At 49.3% G+C, this 15167-nt stretch overlaps 1 protein-coding gene across 2 annotated transcripts in view; it reads left to right on the forward strand.

The window, feature by feature from the left end:
• Positions 1–15167, forward strand: part of LOC146829731 (uncharacterized) — a 170483-nt gene that overhangs the window by 131296 nt on the left and 24020 nt on the right. For both annotated transcript variants that reach the window (XM_085608453.1, XM_085608454.1), the window contains exon 9: positions 10433–10503. In XM_085608453.1, coding sequence (XP_085464579.1) covers positions 10433–10503 — 71 coding nt within the window. The remainder of the gene's footprint in view (positions 1–10432; positions 10504–15167) is intronic.

The following is a 15167-nucleotide window of genomic DNA, read 5'->3' on the forward strand; positions in this document are numbered from 1 at the left end:
GTCAAACTGCGTCACTTACCTCTTTGCACCTAGAGGTCCCTCCCGATGACCGCTCATCTCCCTCCGCTCAATGCAAGTAAAATGGACATTTTGCTTTTTGGGGAGGCGCGTGCAGTCTGGCCCAAAGGCCAGAGCCGGGACCCGCCCCAGACCCGAAACCAAAGGGCACAGATCTGGGTGCCCTTATCGATCACCTCTCCATGGCAGAGCGCGTGATTCGACCCCGGGCACGGGTTGTGGTCTGAGGCCTTCGCTCGGGAAGGTTTTTCAAGGGGTGCCTTTGCAGACCAGAAACCTCTTGTCCAGGCGCTGATTGTCAGCCCCCTGGACTAGGGCACTGCCCTGACGGTCGAGATGAATGACGCCTCGTTTCTAAACCCCACGTTGTCCCGAACAGGGCCGCCCATCTGGTCTGTAACCTGCTCCCCACGCCCCATCTGGACTGTATTATGATCCCTTCATTGGCTTCCCATAAACTCTTGCTAAACTTCTGTGTTCAGTTTCCAAATCTTGGCACCGAAGCCTCCCACGCTACCTCAAAACAAGCTGCGCCGGTCTTGGAGTGAGGAAGCCGGTCTTTTCAAGCAGCACAAGGTCTCATTGTCAGGCTGTGGCCCTAACCAACTTAGCGACCTTACCCGCTGCCTGTGCGCACTCAGCGCGACATTATTGCGGGTACTGACGCCATCCCCCCACAACCTCAATAAGTGACGATTCACAACTACGACTGAGGTCATATACAGAATATAGTTGATGCCCCCTGGACGCCTCGGGCGCCTAACACGGTTGACAAGGGTCGCCCCCTCCCACCCCCTGTCCTGAGGAAGATCCGTATGGCTGAGGTTTAAATTACCCTCTTTGCCGTCAAGTCGGATCGAAACTTTGACGAAATCCCCCCATGTGTACCTGGACCACAATTTCCTGTCACCCCCATAACAACCAAGAAAAAATCTTCTGGTTTTTGATGTGAATTGCCAAACCTTATCTTGCGATTGGCCAGGCTACAACAAACTGTTTATTCAGTATCGGTTCCATGTACAGTCTTTAAAACTCTACGTCCCCCTATTCTTTGAATTTTATGATACCCTTGAGCACTCCTCTACACGTTCCCCTTGGAACAACCTTTCTTCCTTTTACGACCCTCTCCATTTGTCTGAACCATGTTGTGTCTTTTATCAATTGAATAAATATGAATTGTTTTGTAAATTGCTTGTTGCACACTTCTGTATGTTTGCAAATCCAAATGGTTGAATCTAAACTGTGAGCTGACATTTGCTAGCTCCGAAATGTTTAAACTGATTATTGTGTTGAACAAAATAAGTTCCTCTTGAATTATTGGTGAAGGACCCTTGTTCTCTGTATCACCTCAAAACAAGCGTCTGCCTCGCATCCCAGCCGCCATCTTAGATCCAGCGAGCGATCGCTGTGATGTCCTAGGCGCATGCATATGGCCAGACATGGGGGCGGTTCTTCTCCTTTTTGCCCCCAAAGATTGGAACCAGTTACCCCTGCAGCTACGCTCTCACTCTGACTTACCTTCATTTAAAAAATCCTTAAAGCATGGTTATTGAACCGCTAATGTTACGCAAACTATGACCTGTGCAGACTGCTCTAGAGCCCTGAGATCCCCTCAGGAATGATTTGTGCGCTCTGTAAAGTCGAACATTATAACATAACAGAGGTGGGCGAGTAAACAAGTGAACAGTGAGAGCCGAGCCAGAGCCAATCCAAGGGTCTGGCTCTGATGTTCGAGCACGAGCCGAGCCCTGGAAATGTTTGTTCGGTAAATCATACAAAAAACACTTAAAATTTGATGGAGTCTTCCAAGTTAAGAAAAAAGCGTATTTCTTTAACATTTGGAAGCTTTTAAATGAAAGGGGCTCATTGTATAGCACTTCAGTGAGAAGTAATTATTGAAAGGGATAGTTTCCAACAACTGGTATTCTGAACTCACATATTTGAATGTCTTTTCATATACAATAAGAAACCGTTTTGGTGAAATAAAACATTTGCCTAAGATCACACAATTTAAGCTGCGAAGCTGCCAATGAGCCATGTTTCTGGTTCCACTTTGTTCAATCATCCAGTACACGAGTATCAATCTGTCTGTCCTTATGTTAAGGCTTCACTTTTTCCTCTTAGTGCATTTTCTGCACTTTTAACAAGTATAGCACAAACTCAACCTGAAGGTATTGTAGCTGTTGGAAAGTGGATTACTAGTTGGGGCAAATGTTTATTTACCACTGGCAATAAGGCCACTAACACAGTACAGGGCTCAGAATAAGTCTTGGAAAATGATTCCTATGCTCAACCCTTGGTAACGTGGCTGTGAGCAGGCAGGCTTAACTTCAAAGACAGGTATGTAAAGCATTCAAAAACACCAATTCAGTAAATAATTAAAACAGAACACAAATAAAAAATCCAACACCAATTTATAAAAATAGGAAATATTTGTATCTTTCAAATGACATCAAAATGAAAATAATGCACTGTACGGAACCAGAGATATGAATTTTTAAAGATGAGTCGCTTTCTAGTGCTTAGAAACCAACAGGGCCCCTTTAAGTCATTTTGTTGCCTCTGACAGGGACACATTCACAGTTTCAATTGTTCTGGAGGATCTCGCCCCAATCCTGTGCAGCCCCCTCCAGCAGGCTGGGTCCAGATAGAACTACTTCCTGAAGTTCTTCTTGTGAGTCCCAAAGTGTCCAACACACAAGTTCTGGAGTCTCCAAGAAGGTCCTTGAAAGTGTGGGACTTCAATTCCCACAATCCACTTGGACAAAACCCTTACAAACCCACTGGTAGTACTCCAGGCTGGGGATTCTTTGTGGTGATGTCCAGGTGAACCCTTTTAACCTGTAGCTTTCAGGGAGTCCAGTCTTTAGTCAGGTTTGATCCACAGCGCTGCAGTTTCAAATGGTACAAAAAGGCGCAATCTTCAGAGTCCAGGCCTGGTGAATGCACATCAAACTTCAGCGTAGACCCTTCTGATTCTCTAAAGTTTCAAGCAGCAGATATGAAGGGTTCTGCCCCTCTCAGGTACTTATTCCAACTTCTCTGGGTGAAGCAGGAGGTCACTCCTGTCCAATGGGCTGCAGGGTACCACCCAAAGGTCTGACCACTTCCTGCAGAGTGTGGCAAAACGCTAACCCAGAAACCACTATTCTTCCAAAATTCAACATGTCAGAATTTTCAGCAGGGAGAGAAGAGCTGGCTAGACACAGCCCTAGGATGGCTAATCTCCATAGTCTCTCCCCCTTGCACCTGTTAATTCCTTCCTTAATCCCAGCATCTGGCTAAAGGTAAACAGGGCAAAGTTGTGAGTGACGCTGGGGTCCCCCCCTCCGCCGTTCTCTTGAAGTTCATGGTTTACAACTCCTCCCCCTGCTCTAGAATTTCTATGCCAGCAACCCCTCCCCCCCCCCCCCGCCCCAGAGGCTTCGTAACCCCAGGGGTCATTTATCACCTCAAAGCAGCCAGGGTCACCCACTTATCTCTGATCAATCAGGGAAAGCAGCACATGGTTGGATTTTGGCTTACAGACAAGAAAACGTCTTATAACTTCTTGTCTGCACATTTTAAAGTAAATTCCACAATACCATATTGTTGGATTTATCATTACCATTCTACTGAGTCCTTTAATCCTATTTTTATGGCATTTCTTTCTCCAGTTATTAACTAATAACCTTTTCCAATGTTAACCCATGGCATGGGAAGAGTGAGCTGGGCCATTTTTCCAGCACCAGGGCTTATAAAAACATATTTTATAAGTACACTACATATATCTGCAGGACCCCCACCCCAGGAACACCGAGGGGAGACTTTAGGGGTTCGGAATCTGTAGAAACATTGCAGATCCTCCCTCCACAGGGCTCCTACCACCAAAGTCGATTTTGTGCAGCACTTTATCACAATGTGGGGAGTGAAATGTGCAATTTCACTTTACCCAGGGCATATAAAACTCATTTTATAAGGGTCCACCATATAGATGCCTCACCCCACCCTCCACCCCTAGGGGAGACCCCGGGGGTACCCAATATGCCCAAGCATTTTGGGTTAACCATTTTGTTAGTGCCCAAAACAAAAGTCGAGTTTGGGCACAATTTACTTTTTAAAAGCAGTTCTGTAGCACAGAGCCACTTTTAAAAATACCTCCGGCTTCAGCAGTGCACACAAGCAAGTGCAGAAAGGGCTGCTGGCTTCTAAACTGTCATGCCCTATTATATACTAGGGACTGATGCGTAGTTTCAATCCCCCTGCCCTAATATGTACTAGGGACCTATGGGGCACGTCATACCAATCACAGGGGTACCCCAACCCTTAGTGTACCCTAGTGTATGTAGGTGTTTTCACTGTGTTTGCACCACAGCACTGGCCCTGGTTAGGCAGAGCCCAGGGTCAGTCAGAGTCAGTTACGACCAGTACCAGTCAGCAAAAAGTTGGGGGTGCCCAGGGCACAGGATAACTTTGCAAGAGTAGCGCTTTACATGAGCACCAGTTATGTAAAGTCACATTCATTGTTTATAGACACAGGTAGATTAAATGATTTGTCCAGAATCACAGGATGTTGCACCAAAGCTAAGACTCGAACCCGATTCCCACTCCACAGTCGGCAGCTCTGGCTGCAACGCCTCATCCTGGGTAGCGGGAAGGAGGGAGGCGCCACATGAAAGCTCGGCTTATTATGAGCTCAAGGATCCAACAGGACCTCGAGCAGAGACAGACTTCAGGCTCAAGCCTGACTCGAGCCCTCAGTGGCTCGCCCACCTCTATTTGTACCATAACGACTATCCAAGTCTCAGGTCAGCTAATATCGGTCTGAGCTCACCTCATCGATTGCGATAGAAAAGGTACTGTGGCCGCTCGCTCCGTTACCTCTGCTCCTTCCTCTGGAGTTTTCTACTCATTCACTTGAGACTTGAAAATGACAATCTAAAATTCAGGAAATTCACAAGTTTGCATGTTTTCACTCTGGCATTTGAATAATCCCATCCTCACAGGCGCCGTAGTTGGTGGCTTTACCCTAGTCTTACTGGCCAGATATCCAAGATCACACTATCCTTTACAGCGGGATCCGGACGTCATGTCCCGGGCTTTGAGATCAGTGTGGGGCTGGACTGGAGTCTCCTTGACAGCGGGGCTCTGGAATTCATGTCCTGGGCTTTGAGATCAGTGTGGGGCTACGACTGGAGTCTCCTTGACAGCGGGGCTCTGGAATTCATGTCCTGGGCTTTGAGATCAGTGTGGGGCTACGACTGGACTCTCCTTGACAGCGGGGCTCTGGACTTCATGTCCTGGGCTTTGAGATCAGTGTGGGGCTACGACTGGACTCTCCTTGACAGCGGGGCTCTGGACTTCATGTCCTGGGCTTTGAGATCAGTGTGGGGCTATGACTGGACTCTCCTTGACAGCGGGGCTCTGGACTTCATGTCCTGGGCTTTGAGATCAGTGTGGGGCTACGACTGGACTCTCCTTGACAGCAGGGCTCTGGACTTCATGTCCCGGGCTTTGACATCAGTGTGGGGCTACGACTGGACTCTCCATGACAGCGGGGCTCTGGACTTCATGTCGGGGCTGTGACATCAGTGTGGGGCTACTACTGGACTCTCCTTGACAGCGGGATTCTCGACCTCATGTCTTGGGCTTTGACATCAGTGTGGGGCTACGACTGGACTCTCCTTGACAGCGGGGCTCTGGACTTCATGTCCTGGGAACTGACATTAGTGTGGGGCTATGACTGGACTCTCCTTGACAGCGGGGCTCTGGAATCCATGTCCCGGGCTTTGACATCAGTGTGGGGCTATGATTGGACTCTCCTTGACAGCGGGGCTCTGGAGTTCATGTCCCGGGCTTTGACATCAGTGTGGGGCTACGACTGGGCTCTCCTTGACAGCGGGGCTCTGGAGTTCATGTCCCGGGCTTTGACATCAGTGTGGGGCTACGACTGGGCTCTCCTTGACAACGGGGCTCTGGAGTTCATGTCCCGGGCTTTGACATCAGTGTGGGTCTACGACTGGACTCTCCTTGTCAGCGGGGCTCTGGACTTCATGTCCCGGGCTTTGACATCAGTGTGGGGCTACGATTGGACTCTCCTTGACAGCGGGGCTCTGGACTTCATGTCCCGGGCTTTGACATCAGTGTGGGGCTACGACTGGACTCTCCTTGACAGCGGGGCTCTGGACTTCATGTCCCGGGCTTTGACATCAGTGTGGGTCTACGACTGGACTCTCCTTGTCAGCTGGGCTCTGGACTTCATGTCCCGGGCTTTGACATCAGTGTGGGTCTACGACTGGACTCTCCTTGACAGCAGGGCTCTGGACTTCATGTCCCGGGCTTTGACATCAGTGTGGGGCTAGACTGGACTCTCCTTGACAGCGGGGCGCTCGACCTCATGTCCCGGGCTTAGACATCAGTGTGGGGCTACGATTGGACTCTCCTTGTCAGCGGGGCTCTGGACTTCATGTCCCGGGCTTTGACATCAGTGTGGGGCTACGATTGGACTCTCCTTGACAGCGGGGCTCTGGACTTCATTTCCCGGGCTTTGACATCAGTGTGGGGCTACGACTGGACTCTCCTTTACAGCGGGGCTCTGGACTTCATGTCCCGGGCTTAGACATCAGTGTGGGGCTACGATTGGACTCTCCTTGTCAGCGGGGCTCTGGACTTCATGTCCCGGGCTTTGACATCAGTGTGGGGCTACGATTGGACTCTCCTTGACAGCGGGGCTCTGGACTTCATTTCCCGGGCTTTGACATCAGTGTGGGGCTACGACTGGACTCTCCTTGACAGCGGGGCTCTGGACTTCATGTCCCGGGCTTTGACATCAGTGTGGGGCTACGACTGGACTCTCCTTGACAGCGGGGCTCTGGACTTCATGTCCCGGGCTTAGACATCAGTGTGGGGCTACGATTGGACTCTCCTTGTCAGCGGGGCTCTGGACTTCATGTCCCGGGCTTAGACATCAGTGTGGGGCTACGATTGGACTCTCCTTGACAGCGGGGCTCTGGACTTCATGTCCCGGGCTTTGACATCAGTGTGGGGCTACGACTGGACTCTCCTTGACAGCGGGGCTCTGGACTTCATGTCCCGGGCTTTGACATCAGTGTGGGTCTACGACTGGACTCTCCTTGTCAGCGGGGCTCTGGACTTCATGTCCCGGGCTTTGACATCAGTGTGGGGCTACGATTGGACTCTCCTTGACAGCGGGGCTCTGGACTTCATGTCCCGGGCTTTGACATCAGTGTGGGGCTACGATTGGACTCTCCTTGACAGCGGGCTCTGGAGTTCATGTCCCGGGCTTTGACATCAGTGTGGGGCTACTACTGAACTCTCCTTGACAGCGGGACTCGACCTCATGTCCTGGACTTTGACATCAGTGTGGGGCTACGACTGGACTCTCCTTGACAGCCGGGCTCTGGACTTCATGTCCCGGGCTTTGACATCAGTGTGGGGCTACGACTGGACTCTCCTTGACAGCGGGGCTCTGGACTTCATGTCCCGGGCTTTGACATCAGTGTGGGGCTACGACTGGACTCTCCTTGACAGCGGGGCTCTGGACTTCATGTCCCGGGCTTTGACATCAGTGTGGGGCTACGACTGGACTCTCCTTGACAGCGGGGCTCTGGACTTCATGGGTCTGGGTGGGATTCATTTCCATAAACGGTGCCTCTCTCTTACCCATTTGTTCCCTGAACAGTGCTCCGAAGCCACAAGTGACGTGGTTAGTAGCAAAGTAAGTAAATAAATCCTGTTTCTATGATGGAGGGACATCATTGACCGAACCAGAAAATGCCAACCTGTGCCTCAAACACTAACAGTGGGCATTTAAGGGGTATGCAATGATGATGAATTGACACTGGGTTTTTGCCCAATTATTCCCACCATGGCCTCTCGTTCTTCGGTTGACCTGGAGACCAAGCGGTCCTCCGCGACAGTGAGTCCCATTGGCTGGATACCAGGCAGTCATCTGCAACAGTGAGTCTCATTGGCTGTAGACCAGGCGGTCCTCCGTGACAGTGAGTCTCATTCGCTGCAGACCAGGCAGTTCTCCGCAACAGGGAGTCTCATTGGCTGGAGACCAGGCGGTCCTCTGCGACAGTAAGTCCCATTGGCTGGAGACCAGGCAGTCATCTGCAACAGTGAGTCTCAGCGGCTGTAGACCAGGCGTTCCTCCATGACAGTGAGTCTAATTCGCTGCAGACCAGGCAGTTCTCCGCAACAAGGAGTCTCATTGGCTGGAGACCAGGCGGTCCTCTGCGACAGTGAGTCCCATTGGCTGGAGACCAGGCGGTCCTCTGCGACAGTGAGTCCCATTGGCTGGAGACCAGGCAGTCATCTGCAACAGTGAGTCTCATTGGCTGGAGACCAGGCGGTCCTCTGCGACAGTGAGTCTCATTAGCTGGAGACAAGGGGGTCCACCAAAGAACACAATGGAAAACAAGGGAACACATGCGTCGAGACACATCTGCCTCTCGTGATGGGTACTTTATATATGTTTCAAACAGTAAAGGACACGTCTGCTTCTTGGATTGAGCACCTCGGATAACATCCTGCGGACAGACCTCAATCATGGAAAGGGCTCTTATAAGCTTCGGCCACCTCCTTTGCAGGAACTCGTGGCTTTCGTTTGACAAGTGAAGGCGCCCAAGTTGGTCTCTGGTATCTGTAGCTTTCCTCTGTCCTTTATTTTCCATGCTCCAAGCGACACGAGGAACACTGCTCCGAGGGACGATGAGATGTCAGAACAGTCCAGGCGGCAAGAATACCCAGCCATACCCTGGGTGCACTGTTGTGCCTCCTCCCCAGCCTGGGTACCTGCAAAGGACTACGCCACACATGGAGCTTAGTATAACACGTCTTTATTTGTCTGCGTGTGACTGCAAATCAACATTCTAAACCTGCCTTTATTGCATTGCGCTCTAAGACTTATGTCACAGTTCTGCAGAGTCCATCAGGAACTGCAAGAGTTTCATCATTTCTAACTTGCAAGACACTACAAGTGTCAGTCAGTACGAGGAGTGCTCCTTCCTCGTCTGAATGCACAAAGCGCACTAGGGGTACAGAGGACAATAGAGCCTTGTTGGGTGGCCATAAGAGATTAACCTCACAAGGCGGTAGCCACCATCAGCATAGTATATAAACTGGATTAAAGCCACTACGCTCTATGCCACTGCACAGCTCTCTGATTACAGAGAGAACTCTCAAAATAGCTTTTATTCCAGTCACTTCACTTAGAAAAGAAATTGACCAAGTGGGCTGACGTTCTCAGGGATATTGAGTTCAAACCAGCTACACACTAGATGACAAATGGCTGGAAGTTACAAGAGTATCGCATTCGAACAAACAAATGATGCAGGCGCCTCAAGCGCGTGTAATGCGTCACACGGCACTAAGCATTGCACACCCAAATGCTTATTAGGAAGACGATGATGGTAAAGAGGGGGCACCCCGGGTGATCCTATAATGAGATTCACGCTGTCAAACAAAAAGGTCACTTAACAATAGCAGTGGTTTGGCAGCTCATACCTATTGTGAAACTCAACCGCGAGATTGAAAGATTGCAAACGTGATTAGTAATATTAATATATATTTCCACACTCTGGAAATTACTTGGAGGAAAGCGGCATTGTGTCATTAAGTTCAACATCTTCGTTTTTCTCTAAAGGGTCAAGTTGAAAGGCTGACTCCATCACTGGATGGCAGAATTATTCACATCATGGGAACGTCTAATAGATGCTATCTGAAAAACTGTGCACAAACAGGGCAGGGATTTTTTGAAAAGTAAAAACATGTATTCATTAGCAATTTCCATAATAGGCATGGCAGTAAACTATTTGCCCGTTATAAACATTACTAAGCATAATCACCAATAGTGAATAAATACCAGATGGGCTATGTATTCTTCAATCCCCATAACTTCGCTGCAAGACTTACAACAAAATTGTTGTCCATGTTTCGGCTAGAAAAATGTTTGGCCTTCATCAGGCCAAACAGTGTTAAAAAGAAAACAATCACTGACATGCATAGAATGTGTTGTTAATAAAATTCCTGACTAAAATAATACAGTGTTCATCCTGCATAGCGCTCTAAGTGTAAAAAAAAGTGTAATGATAGTTCATGCGACAATGAAATAGATCAACAGATTTGCGGTTTACCTTTATTTATGTTAATAACTCAGCTTTATATTGTTTTTATTTATTGCTTTTTTAAAGCATTGCATGCTGGTGTTAACCACTTTAGAAGATTACTCAGTAGAGTACAAGTTTTACAAACTGTGAGTGGTTTGGGCTCGGTGCGCCAGCATGCGCGTCTCACCAGTCATGTTGCGTGTGGTCTGCTCTTGCTGTGACAGCTCCATTCTCTGTTTCTCTGTGGAGCTGCAAGAAGCGCAGACATTTACTTCTCTATCTCCCCCTTTTTTTGGTTACAGGAGGTGCAAAAGCGGTACCCAGAACTACTCTGCTTTCCAGGGAAACTGGAGCACATTTCCAGAGGCATCAGGTAAGACGGCTCTGGGGAGAAGAAGTGACTGGGGGTGGGGCAGACCAGGAGCAGCAAAAGGTCAAAAAGGTACTTTAAAAGGAAACTGAGAGAAGTAACCAAGGGTCAGGAAATGAATGCCAGAGACAGGAAAAGGGCAGTAAGAATTATCTGTGGGCAAAAAAGAGACCGAGGCCACTATGAGGGAACAGCCCATTGGCTCATGGAGTATGGCGGACATACACTGGTTCTGATAATGTCTGAGGGAGCAACTGGGACTCATGTCATATGAAGAGGACACCACACGCTGTACTTGAGAGGCACACGCTAGGACTCATGTCATATGAAGAGGACAACACACACTGTACACGAAAGGCACACCTGGGGACTCGTGTCATATGAAGAGGACAACACACACTGTACATGAGGCACACGTGGGGACTCTTGTCATATGATGAGGACACCACAGACTGTACGTGAGAGGCACACACGAGAACTCATGTCATATGAAGAGGACACCACAGACTGTACGTGAGAGGCACACGCAGGAACTCATGTCATATGAAGAGGACACCACACACTGTACATGAGAGGCACACACTGGGACTCATGTCATATGAAGAGTAGGGGTGCATGAAGAAGACATCACTGCCCTTAGGTGAGAGGCACACAGTGGGATTGGAGGTACTTGATAAAGATACTACTCGCTGTTCACGAAAGGCACACGCGGGAACTGGTGTTATATGAAGGAGACACCAGTGATTGTCCGTCAGAGGCACACACAGGGACTGGTGGTACATGAAGAGGACACCCCAGGCTGATAGTATGTGCGGGGTACATAATTGGGCTATACCAGGCACAGATGGGTTTCTGGTGGTATGTTATGCAAACAGACATGCTGATGGTGTCTTAGTGGCACAGGCATCAAGGTATATCAGGCACACGTGGGTTTCTGATGGTATATATTGCACACAGAGGTGCTGACTGAGCAGCACATGCATTGAGGTATATCAGGCACACAGGGTTTCTGCTGGTATGTTGTGCACACAGAGGTGCTGACTGAGCAGCACAGGCATTGAGGTATATCAGGCACACAGGGTTTCTGGTGGTATGTTGTGCACACAGACGTGCTGACTGAGCGTCACATGCATTGAGGTATATCAGGCACACAGGGTTTCTGGTGGTATGTTGTGCACACAGACGTGCTGACTGAGCGTCACATGCATTGAGGTATATCAGGCACACAGGGTTTCTGATGGTATGTATTGCACACAGACGTGCTAACTGAGCTTCACATGCATTAAGGTATATCATGCACACGGGGATTCTGATGGTATGTATTGCACACGGACGTGCAGACTGAGCAGCACATGCATTGAGGTATATCAGGCACACAGGGTTTCTGATGGTATGTATTGCACACAGACGTGGTGACTGAGTGGCACATACATTGAGGTATATCATGCAAACAGGGTTTCTGGTGGTATGTTGTGCACACAGACGTGCTGACTGAGCATCACATGCATTGAGGTATATCAGGCACACAGGGTTTCTGATGGTATGTATTGCACACAGACGTGCTGACTGAGTGGCACAGGCATTGAGGTATATAAGGCACACATGGTTTCTGATGGTATGTTGTGCACACAGACGTGCTGACTGAGCGGCACATGCATTGAGGTATATCATGCACACAGGGTTTCTGGTGGTATGTGGAGCACACAGATGTGCTGACTGAGCGGCACAGACCAAGGTATATCAAGCACACAGGGTTTCTGGTGGTAGGTTGTGCACACAGACGTGCTGACTGAGCGGCACAGACTAAGGTATATCAGGCACACAGGGTTTCTGGTGGTATGTTGTGCACACAGATGTGCTGACTGAGCGGCACAGGCATTGAGGTATATCAGGCACACAGGGTTTCTGGAGGTATGTTGTGCACACAGACGTGCTGACTGAGCGGCACATGCATTAAGGTATATCATGCACACATGGTTTCTGATGGTATGTATTGCACACAGACGTGCTGACTGAGCTGCACATGCATTAAGGTATATCATGCACACAGGGTTTCTGATGGTATGTATTGCACACAGACGTGCTAACTGAGCTTCACATGCATTAAGGTATATCATGCACACAGCGTTTCTGATGGTATGTACTGCACACGGACGTGCAGACTGAGCAGCACATGCATTGAGGTATATCAGGCACACAGGGTTTCTGATGGTATGTATTGCACACAGACGTGGTGACTGAGCGGCACATGCATTGAGGTATATCATGCAAACAGGGTTTCTGATGGTATGTGGAGCACACAGACGTGCTGACTGAGTGGCACAGGCATTGAGGTATATCAGGCACACAGGGTTTCTGATGGTATGTATTGCACTTGCATATCAGGCACACATGGATTTCTGATGGTATGTATTGCACACAGATGTGCTGACTGAGTGGCACATGCATTGAGGTATATCAGGCACACAGGGTTTCTGATGGCATGTATTGCACATGCATTGAGGTATATCAGGCACACAGGGTTTCTGGTGGTATGTATTGCACACAGATGTGCTGACTGAGCAGCACATGCATTGAGGTATATCAGGCACACAGGGTTTCTGGTGGTATGTTGTGCACACAGACGTGCTGACTGAGCGTCACATGCATTGAGGTATGTCAGGCACACAGGGTTTCTGATGGTATGTATTGCACACAGACGTGCTGACTGAGTGGCACAGGCATTGAGGTATATAAGGCACACATGGTTTCTGGTGGTATGTTGTGCACACAGACGTGCTGACTGAGCGGCACATGCATTGAGGTATATCATGCACACAGGGTTTCTGGTGGTAGGTTGTGCACACAGACGTGCTGACTGAGCGGCACAGACTAAGGTATATCAGGCACACAGGGTTTCTGCTGGTATGTTGTGCATACAGATGTGCTGACTGAGTGGCACAGGCATTGAGGTATATCAGGCACACAGGGTTTCTGGAGGTATGTTGTGCACACAGATGTGCTGACTGAGTGGCACAGGCATTGAGGTATATCAGGCACACAGGGTTTCTGGAGGTATGTTGTGCACACAGATGTGCTGACTGAGCGGCACATGCATTAAGGTATATCATGCACACATGGTTTCTGATGGTATGTATTGCACACAGACGTGCTGACTGAGCTTCACATGCATTAAGGTATATCATGCACACAGGGTTTCTGATGGTATGTATTGCACACAGACATGCTAACTGAGCTTCACATGCATTAAGGTATATCATGCACACAGGGTTTCTGATGGTATGTATTGCACACGGACGTGCAGACTGAGCAGCACATGCATTGAGGTATATCAGGCACACAGGGTTTCTGATGGTATGTATTGCACACAGACGTGGTGACTGAGTGGCACATACATTGAGGTATATCATGCAAACAGGGTTTCTGTTGGTATGTGGAGCACACAGACGTGCTGACTGAGTGGCACAGGCATTGAGGTATATCAGGCACACAAGGTTTCTGATGGTATGTATTGCACATGCATTGAGGTATATCAGGCACACAGGGTTTCTGGTGGTATGTATTGCACACAGATGTGCTGACTGAGCAGCACATGCATTTAGGTATATCAGGCACACAGGGTTTCTGGCGGTATGTTGTGCACACTGACCTTCTGACTGAGCGGCACATGCATTGGGGTATATCAGGCACACAGGGTCTCTGGTGGTATGTATTGGACACAGACGTGCTGACTGAGCGGCACATGCATTGAGGTATATCAGGCACACAGGGTTTTTGATGGTATGTATTGGACACAGACGTGCTGACTGAGCGTCACATGCATTGAGGTATATCAGGCACACAGGGTTTCTGGTGGTATGTTGTGCACACAGATGTGCTGACTGAGCGGACTGTACATAAACCTCCTTTGTTTGGTTTCATAAACTGTAATGTTGCTCTGTGTTTAATAATAATGTAGGCCACATATAGGGTACACACGACAACAGACTTGCCTCAAACTTCCTTCATAGCAGAAATGTTCCTCGGTTCCTGTTTACAAACAATCACTTTTAATTAACACTTCTCGATGTAGAGATACTGTCAGGTGTACCAAGGTGACACGTTTCACCTGTTAAAGAAATGTGCTTTTTACGAATTTTGAGGCACTTTGTCATATTCGAACATGATGTTTGTTGCATGATTCACAAGTCATATATTTTCAAGGATGAGGGCCCCAACGGGCTCTTAGAGCTAGAGCCGACCCTTGGCTCGGGCCTGGCTCGGCTCCTACACGGGCTCTTAGAGCTAGAGCCGACCCTTGGCGTGAGCCTGGCTCGGCTCCTACACGGGCTCTTAGAGCTAGAGCCGACCCTTGGCTCGAGCCTGGCTCGGCTCTTACACGGGCTCTTAGAGCAAGAGCCGACCCTTGGCTCGGGCCTGGCTCGGCTCCTACACGGGCTCTTAGAGCTAGAGCTGACCCTTGGCTCGGGCCTGGCTCAGCTCCTACACTTGCTCTTTGAGCTGGAGCCGACCCTTGGCTGGGGCCTGGCTCGGCTCCTACACGGGCTCTCAGAGCCGACCCTTGGCTCGAGCCTGGCCCGGCTCTTACACGGGCTCTTAGAGCGAGAGCCGACCCTTGGCTCTGGCCTGGCTCGGCTCCTACACGGGCTCTTAGAGCGAGAGCCGAC

Source organism: Triturus cristatus, chromosome 5_2 (assembly GCF_964204655.1).
Source record: "Triturus cristatus chromosome 5_2, aTriCri1.1, whole genome shotgun sequence".
NCBI classification, from domain to species: Eukaryota; Metazoa; Chordata; class Amphibia; order Caudata; family Salamandridae; genus Triturus; species Triturus cristatus.